The 9,720-nt window shown below is 41.3% G+C and overlaps 1 protein-coding gene across 1 annotated transcript; it reads right to left on the bottom strand.

Moving 5' to 3' along the window:
• Nucleotides 1–369: 369 nt before the first annotated feature.
• Nucleotides 370–7,757, bottom strand: adprs (ADP-ribosylserine hydrolase). The gene is made up of 6 exons (XM_061742869.1): nt 7,411–7,757; nt 5,003–5,099; nt 4,716–4,923; nt 3,786–3,973; nt 3,528–3,628; nt 370–1,183 (listed from the first exon to the last, which is right to left on the bottom strand). Exons 1-6 carry the CDS (start codon nt 7,610–7,612, stop codon nt 828–830), a joined length of 1,152 nt encoding a protein of 383 aa, XP_061598853.1. The 5' UTR covers nt 7,613–7,757; the 3' UTR covers nt 370–827.
• Between the last annotated feature and the right edge of the window lie 1,963 nt (nt 7,758–9,720).

The following is a 9,720-nucleotide window of genomic DNA, read 5'->3' as shown; positions in this document are numbered from 1 at the left end:
TATTTTAGAAGCCACTACCAGTAGTTTTCCCTCCCTTTAGGTTAGTTGTGCTAACATGCTCCATGTAATCTGTAAACGTTTCATCATGGTTAGTTGAAAAAAAACAAACAGATGTTCAAATGCCAGGACGACCAGCAGAAATCCTTTTAACAGCACCGTCCCCAAATCAGTGCAGAGAAAGGACATTTGACTTTTTTTATGGAGAATAAAATGAAGTTCCACTAAACTTTTACTGTAGAAGTTGCACCAGTTTTTTAATGTTGCTCAAGCAAATATCTGTATCAGTTTTTTTACTTTTGTTGCTTCAACAGAACTTGGCAAACTACATGAGTTCTTGTGTCCTAAATTCAAACTTAACACTCTGGAATGTACGATTTAAAAGAAAATGTTTAATAACCATCAAAAGGGATAGAACAAGACATGTCCAGTTTACACAGACTTTCTTAAGACTAAAGATTGTTCAGCACATCAGCACAAAATATGCAACAACAGGGAAGATAATTTACAATTTAATGTACTATTTAAATTCATGTTTGACTGGAGTTCGTGGAGGCGTTCCTGGGATCTGCCACATTCTTCAAATAAGGATTTGACATAATGCTTTTTTTTTTTGTGCTGCAGTTATCATTTTTAGTCACTTGACAAACTATATGGACAGTTTGAAAACAAGCACTTTACTACTGCAAGCATTTAAATCTTAACACTGGCTGCGTCCAAAAAGGTTTTTCCAACATCAGAAGAAGTCAGAAACTGAAAACATTAATGTCTCTTATGTTTCCTAAATGTGTGTCTCTTAAGAGTCCGCGTGTTAAAGTCCAGCCGAGCCGTCATTCTGCTCCGTTTTTTTTCTCCGACCCGTTCCTCTGCCGCTCCGGCTCGCCCGTGGCCCCCGGCGAGGACTGGTGGTACAGCATGTGAAGCCGCTCTGCGTTCACGTCAGCATCTTCGGCCCCCTCGCAGCACCGTATCCAGGACGGAGGAACGGTCTCGATCCCGTAGTGAGCCCCCGCGATGGCCCCGGCCATGCAGGCTATGGTGTCCGTGTCTCCTCCCAGGGCCAGGCTGTACGCTATCGTCCTCTCCAGGCCGCCGTAACTCTCCGGGAGGCTCTCGCGGGGCTCCAGGCAGTGGAGCACGCAGAAGATAGCAGTGGGGACTGAGTGGAGTGCTGCGATGCCATTACCTGGGAGAAAAAGGGACGTGTTGAGTAGCTTACATTGCACTAGGGGTGGGACGATACGGGTAACTCACGATTCAATACTGTGGCGATATGTGGCCCACGATAACGATAATATCACGATATCTACGATATTCGATATATTGTAAAATATTTCATCGATATATCACGATATATGTGACTGAAAAAGAAAAAATACCCATAAAAAGGAAAACGTTGGTAGTTATTAATTTATTCAATGCCAAAACTTTATACAATGTACAAAGAAAGTGCATTTATAAATAAATAAATAAATAAAAACTAATATGTTTTCTATTTTTTTTGGTCTACTTTGGCCCATATCAAACTTTTGAGCCGAATAAATGCATGAACAATAGTGCGGTGACAACGGCGTAAATCCATCACGTGTGTTAAAATATCAATATTTGCTGTCAGTTTATCGATTATTTATTGCAACAGAAAGTGCAGCAATATATTGCAATATCGATTTTTTCCCCCACCACTACATTGCACCCACGGAATCAGGTAAATAAGAGCAACATATATATATTTTTTTTAAGATTTTTTGGCACAAGTAGCGTTTATTCAGAGTAACCCTGCATTCACACTGAAAGCGTCACGGGCGTCATAGGCGTCCGGCTGCCATTCATTGTCTATGAAAAACGGGCGTCGAGAGGCGGCGGGGGCGGCGGGAGCGGCAGGCGCGGCGCGTCAATTTAAAAGTTGAAAAATCTGAACTTTATGCAAATGAGCAGCGGCGACGCCGAGGCGTCGTCCAATCACAGACCGGGATTCCCGAAGCGAGAACTCTCAATGCAGATTGTACTTTCATGTAAACACAAACGTACACTCATTCACATGTGTACATGAGCAGAGCTGTGCACTAACAAACTTATTTTATCAGGAATTAATATATTTCATCCAGCAAAATGACATTTTGCTGGTTTGACTGCCGTTTTTACCTGAACTGATCACGTGAAACACGTATCTGATGGGTGAGGAACTGGATGGTCCCAACGATTTTATTTGCTACATTGATCCAACGAAAAATAATTAAAACCCGTGCTTATTAATCACAAAACACAGTTTAAACATCATGACCAAATCCGCTCCGACCCGGTGTGTCAGTGATCAGCGCAGACAGACTGCAGCTTCGCCTGAATTATGGTTCCGCGTTAAATCGACGGCGTACGTACGCGGTGCGGTGTGCGTCGCCGCGTACCCTACGCCGTTGGTTCTGCGTTGGTGTGACGCGGAACCATAAATCAGCCACCGGGAGCAAGTGCTCGCTGGGTTGATGTTGATCCGCAGACCAAACTTGTTAAAGGAGCATCAAACTCACTCTTATCTACGCGGAAATAACGCTAAAATATAAAGAAGGCTTCCCAAAGTGTGATCTATGGTGAAATAGGAAAATTAAGATGTGTACGCTATATGTGTAGGCTGTTCCCACTGTTCCCTTCAGTTCTGCAGCGCAGCTTGAAACCCCGCCCACCCCCGCCTCGCTGCAGGCACTGACGCTTTCAGTGTGAATGCAGCAAGCGGCGAGATGCTGGCGTCGGGACGCCCGTGACTCTTTCAGTGTGAACGAGGGGCAAGTGGACAGGAAATGGGTATAGAGAGACGGGGGGGGGGGACCCACTCAACCCACTCAACCCACCCACAAAGACGTGGAACATCTCACAACTGCTTAGGTTCCTGGCAACAACCCAGGAATTTAGTTTAAAAACAGGAAGGCTTCTGAAAATCCCCGTCAGCAAACCCAGCTCATATCTACACAAGTGAAAAAACCTGCTTAAAACCTAAAAGAAAAAAATGTATGTGTCTGCAAATGCAAGTGTCTGTGCTCTGATAAATCAAAATATGAGGTTCTTTTTGGAAAAGAAAATGACACTTAGTGTGATGATGTATATGCAGATCTTATGGAGGGTGGGATGGGGGATAAAGGTTACTCTTTTTTGACTGTTATGTTTATGAATGTATGTTCATTAAAATGAAAAATCAATGAACAAATTGTGAAAAATATAAGAAAATGACAATTAAATATTTAAGTTTTTATGTTTCAATGGCTGTAAAGATGAAAAGCAGCTAAGCCTTTGGGTCTGCACCCCACTATGAAATCCTTGCAAATCAAATATTCATTTGACATTCCAGATGATTTCACATTTGTCCAGCAAGCATGGTTTACACTCTACTATTTCTCCGGGGGATTAAATGATGGACAGGTGCATAATGATACACTGAATAGGAGACAGGTAAAGGGTCTTAACAAAACAGGAAGCTTTAAAAAAAAAAAAAAGTATTAATTAAATTTAATTAAATGCAAAGCCAAAGTGAAGCAGATACTGACCAAGTTCAGAGATGACTTCCTCTATGCTGACCTTGCTCCGGTCCATCAGGTCTCTAACCCTATGAAGACGCTCACAGAAAGGCTTCTCTGCTTCCTTCAGGCTGGGGAGACAAATCCCATCAGGAATAAGCAATATATACATTTGATTTGACAATGATTTCTGCTCTTTCTTGTCAATGATCTTTAAAATTCAGACATAGTCAGGTGGAAACTATTAGATAAGATAGAAAAACAAAGTTGTGGCCAATCACAACTCACATTCTGGCATCATTGAGCGCCGCTTCCTCACACTCCACTTCTTCCATCTCTGTGATTAACCTGCTTATGAACTGCTGCGGCAGGTCCAGCGCCCCCTGCAGCGACAGGTGGACGGCCAGCGCCTGCAGCACGGCACCGTTGTAGCCTAATGAGCAGGAGTGTGTCAGCATGGCACCCAGACGCGCAAACTACAGCACACAAGAGACACAATTATTGGAATGTAAACATGCATGTAGATCAATCAATCAACTTTATTTCTATAGCACTTATCGCAGAGAACAATCACAAAGTGCTTTACAATAAAAAGCGGAGCAGGATAAAAGAAGAAGTATAAAACAAACAAGGATTAAGAACATAAAAAGGAAATAAAAGACCAAAAGAACACCAAGTTTTAAAAATTGCAAAGTCGGGGTTATTCAATCAACTGAAAGCTGGTCTTTTAAAAGAGCCAGCACGTTGGTCAGGTTATACCGGGATCGTGGGACAGATAATACGTTTTGTTTTCATGACCTGAGTGAGCGAGCACATATATATTTTGGGGCTTGGCCATGAAAAGCTCTAAAAATCAGTACAAGAACTTTAAAATCAATGTGTTGCTTTACTGGCAGCCAATGTAAGGAATATAAAATCGTAGGTGGTTCCACCTACGAGCGCCAGTTAAAAGCCTGGCTGCAGCTTTTTCTGACAATCTGCAGTCTCTTTAAAGAACTCCTGGGTTCGAGAAGCCCAGTCTAGATGCCTTTACAATATTAAATGTTCAGTTTTAAGCCCAAAATTGAGCATAAAAGGCACCTATTCAGGCTCTTATCTAACCAGAAAAGAACTGCAGGAGAAAAGATATTGTGAAACTGGAGTGGTATGAAAACAAATGACACTTTATATTAGATGAAGAGGGTGTAGAGTAATGCACACTGGACGCCCACCGCTCACCCGTTTAACATCAGCCATGTCTGGAAAAGCCAAGGCAAAAGGGGCTGCTCTCATAGCTCCTCCGTTCCCAAAAGATCCTCGACCATTAAACTGATCTCTGGCCGGCTGATACACGTCGTTGAGCTGAGGAGACGAGAGCTTCTTCAGGACCTGGATCACGCCAGAACCATAACCCCGGCCTGGGGAGGCACTGTATTCCTTAGCAAACCTGCAACGATGACACACATGGGATTTACTTTCTGATATCAGACTCAAGCGTTAGTATTTAGCCGTAAGTATTGGTCTACCTGCGAGCCATGTCCTGCTCATCAAATCCAGCCCGGGTGAGTAGAGATTGAACCACACAGCGTGCCATGGCAGTATCATCACTGTATTCAAGTATACCTAGGCAAGGCAAGGCAAGTTTATTTGTATAGCACAATTCAACACAAGGTAATTCAAAGTGCATTAAAAGCAGCAAGACACAATGAAACAGTAAGAGTACGCTTCAGTAAACAGTAATGTTTTTAGGCCTGATTTAAAGGAGCTGACAGTTGGAGCAGACCTCAGGTCTACAGGAAGTTTGTTCCACCGGTGAGGAGCAGAATAACTGAATGCTGCCTAAATAAACTAACATGATGCATATTAGCTGCTGTTTATTTTACTGATGTAGTGCTGAAACTTTCATTTGATTTAAATGATTCAACCCCAGTTCTCAGAACCCCACTATGCATGTGGCAATACTTCTTGGTTTCATTGGAAAAAAAATGATATGCCTGTATAAGAAAAATTGGCGAGTGTGTCAGATTTACCATTTCAGCCTTGTGGAAATCCCTTCAAGTTCTGGATACGTATAAGGTGATACGTTTAACATTCTGCAGCGGTTGATCATTCCTTTGAATCTGATGTTTTGCAATAAATAAATAAAAACCTGCTGCTCTCCAGTACATCTACTATTCTTGCTCTGTTTGGATGTTAAACTGCTGAGTTGCACCCAGAGGCCTTTGGGTCTCCACCCAATTATGAAATCCTTGCAAATCAAATATTCATTTGGACATTCCAGATGACTTCACATTTCAAGTATACCTAACAAAAACATGCATGAAATCTATTCCAGCTCTTAGTCCTCATAATAAATTAACATGATGCATATTAGCTGCTGTTTTTTTTTTACTGAAGTAGTGCAGAAACTTTCACTTGATTTAAAATATTCAACCCCAGTGCTCAGATGCAGGTGAGAATACTTCTTGGTTTCATTGGGGAAAAACATTACCATTTCAGCCTCGTGGAAATCCCTTCAAGTTCTGGATATGTGTAACATTCTGCAGACTGGACCTACTCTGAGTACTGATTTTAACCCCACATTTTGCAGATTTTTCAGTGATTGCATGTTGACAAATCTTCATCCCTGCAGGACAGTGTTAACCCTGCATGCAATTAACACGATGCATATTAGCTGCTGTTTATTTTACTGATGTAGTGCAGAAACTTTCACTTGATTTGAATTATTCAACCCAAGTGCTCATATGCATGTGAGAATACTTCTTGGTTTAGTTTTGGGGGGAAAATTACCATTTTAGCCTTGTGGAAATCCCTTCAAGTTCTGGATATGTGTAACATTCTGCAGACTGGACCTACTCTGAGTACTGACATTAACCCCACAATTTGCAGATTTTTTCAGTGATTGCATGTTGGCAAAGCTTCATCCCTGCAGGACAGTGTTAACTCCGAATGCAATTAACACGATGCATATTAGCTGCTGTTTGTTTTGCTGATGTAGTGCAGAAACTTTCACTTGATTTAAATGATTCAACCCCAGTTCTCAGAATCACTTGATTTAAAATATTCAACCCTAGTGCTCAGATGCAGGTGAGAATACTTTTTGGTTTAGTTTGGGGGGAAAAATTACCATTTCAGCCTTGTGGAAATCCCTTCAAGTTCTGGATATGTGTAACATTCTGCAGACTGGACCTACTCTGAGTACTGACATTAACCCCAAATCTTGCAGATTTTTCAGTGATTGCATGTTGGCAAAGCTTCATCCATGCAGGACGGTGTTAACCTGGCATGCATGCACCCACCGTAAATTAACATGATGCATATTAGCTGCTGTTTATTTTACTGATGTAGTGCAGGAACTTTCACTTGATTTAAAATATTCAACCCTAGTGCTCAGATGCAGGTGAGAATACTTCTTGGTTTAGTTTGGGGAAAAAAATTACCATTTCAGCCTTGTGGAAATCCCTTCAAGTTCTAGATATGTGTAACATTCTGCAGACTGGACCTACTCTGAGTACTGACTTTAACCCCAAATCTTGCAGATTTTTCGGTGATTGCATGTTGGCAAAGCTTCATCCCTGCAGGACGGTGTTAACCCCTCATGCAATTGACACGATGCATATTAGCTGCTGTTTATTTTACTGGTGTAGTGCAGAAACTTTCACTTGATTTAAATGATTCAACCCCAGTTCTCAGAATCACTTGATTTAAATTATTCAACCCAAGTGCTCATATGCATGTGAGAATACTTCTTGGTTTAGTTTGGGGGGAAAATTACCATTTCAGCCTTTTGGAAATCCCTTCAAGTTCTGTGTAACATTCTGCAGACTGGACCTACTCTGAATTTAACCCCACATTTTGCAGATTTTTCAGTGATTGCATGTTGGCAAAGCTCCATCCCTGCAGGACGGTGTTAACCTGGCATGCATGCACCCACCGTTGCCCTTGGTTTCGTCGTCCAGGCTGCTCAGGTGCTGCAGCACGCTCTCCATCGGCACCTCCTCCGCTCCCTCGAACTCTCCCCCGACGCAGTCGCCCAGCACGGCCGCCACCAGCGCCCCCCTGAAGCGGGACAGAGCCGCCGGCCCCCCCGCCGCCGCGGCTGCCGCGGCCGCCGCTCTGGCTGCGCTCACCGCCATTCATCCGCCGGGGAAAAGCCTTCAGCCGACAGTCACCAGACGTATCTGTAATTCAACACACAAGCAACAACAACAACAGCTCTCATTTGCTTCCCGAGTCCATTGACGGCTCTCTGACCCCCCAGGTGAAAGGTTGTGGGCGAAAAGCATAGAAATACACGCACAGAACGAGAACTTTCATTAAAAGGCCCGCTCGAGTGTGTTCTAGTTACTATATTTCTATACATAACAAACGAACACGTGACACCGAAATTAATGTAATAAACGCGCAGCAGCATTTCATGCAAAACGTTTTGCGTTTGCCATTATACCACCAGATTATTTTACACTAGGAAGACTGAAATACTTTAAAAGAACACATTTTGGTCAGTAATTGTTCATTATTGATCGTTTTTCTTTTATTCCTTGACGGTTTTGCGTGCATACACCGGAACTTACTGTAAGGATATGCATTTTTTAAGACTGCCGCCTGCTGGATAGGAGCTTTTTGGCTCTTGAAATCGACATTTCTCACTTTCAATGGCCAAAATCAAGGAACTAGTCAACCTTTTTTATTATTATTATTTTTTTTTTATTATTGAACACAATTTATAAACAAAAAAACTCATTTATACAAACTGCTTGTTGAGGAAATACTATACAATATAAGAAAATAGAACATATTTTGGGAGGTATCATGAACAAGAGACATACATACAATAAGGTAAACATAAATACAACAAAAACAGTAAGGCATTTTGAGGCAAATAGTATCGACATTTCAGAAAAAATTTAAATAAAAGATACTTTGATATATCAGCTAATTTATTTATTTTTTTGCAGTTATTTGACTTAATTTTTGTTATAGAGAGAAAAAAACAATTGAAATCATTTAAAAAACATTGGAAAGAGGGCTTCATTTTTCTCCACTTACCACTTACAATATGATATTTAGCCGGTAAAAGAATGACATTAACCAAGAGAGACACTGATTTGTCAATTGTATCTATGTAAAAAATAATATTTGAGATTTCTAATTTTGGGATGTTGTGCATTTTTAAAGATAGCCAATTTCTAATTTCACGCCAAAAAGTTTGTGACAGGACACAATAGAAACATATGATCAAGTGATTCTTCAGATTCATTACAAAAAGCACAGATGTCAACTTCAGATTTAAATATTTGTCTCAAAAATTAAACAGTTGGAAGTAGTCAACATTTGAAGTGGATTACAAACACACTTGTAAGTCATTTTAAGCATCAGTGTTTAGACTATTGCTAATATCAAAGTATTAAGGCAAACCTAAACAGTTCCTCGTCAATAATTTGTGCACTAAACAGTGCCCAAAGTCAGAATCAGGTTTATTGGCCAAGTCAGGTAAAAAAAAGACAGGGAATTTGACTCCAGTGGTTTCGCCAACTGTACGAGAAGGGTATGGCAGCAGATCTGAGCAGAAGATCTGAACCGCAGTTCTAGACGTGACAGAGCCCCCTACTGGATTACTTTATAACTGCAACTAAATCAACAGTTCAGATCGAGACTTCTCGTTTTTTTCCGGCAGCGTGCTCTTTTCTCCTTTTCTCAAGATGGATGACGACCGGAGTGTGAGTATTACCGTGAATCACATTTTTTGGGTATTCTTTTCAAGATATATTGGCATTTAATTGATCTGCAAAAGTGATTTAATCAATCAGTGAAATGCCTAACATGATCCACAAACTATATTGTTAAGTTAAATTTGACAGAGAAATTAACGTTAATGACTCTATTTGCCACGATAGTCAGAAAAGTGCGTAGGCTATATATTGTAATGAGTGACAGACAGGGAGGAGACGGCTCGTACTTTCTTGCCAGTTTATTACCGAGCAGGAAAACAAACAGCCAGGTTCTCTGACAATCCCAACGGCAGACTAACACTCTAACGTCTAACGTCTCCGGTAGAACTTAAAACAACCCCTTAATAAGAACAACAGAAGAAGGAAACCCCGGAGTTCTAAACCTCCCGGTGACAGGCAGAGAGGGTCGCTACACTACCCCCCCCTTACAAAAGTCCTCGCCCACGAGGGACCAATGAGCCAAAACGAAATAGGCAACTCGGCACACAGTAAAACAACATTCTTTTTTTTTT

This window comes from Cololabis saira, chromosome 16 (genome assembly GCF_033807715.1).
Source record: "Cololabis saira isolate AMF1-May2022 chromosome 16, fColSai1.1, whole genome shotgun sequence".
NCBI lineage: Eukaryota > Metazoa > Chordata > Actinopteri > Beloniformes > Belonidae > Cololabis > Cololabis saira.
Note: the sequence above shows the minus strand (reverse complement) of the source record. Positions and strands in the feature narration are given on the sequence as shown.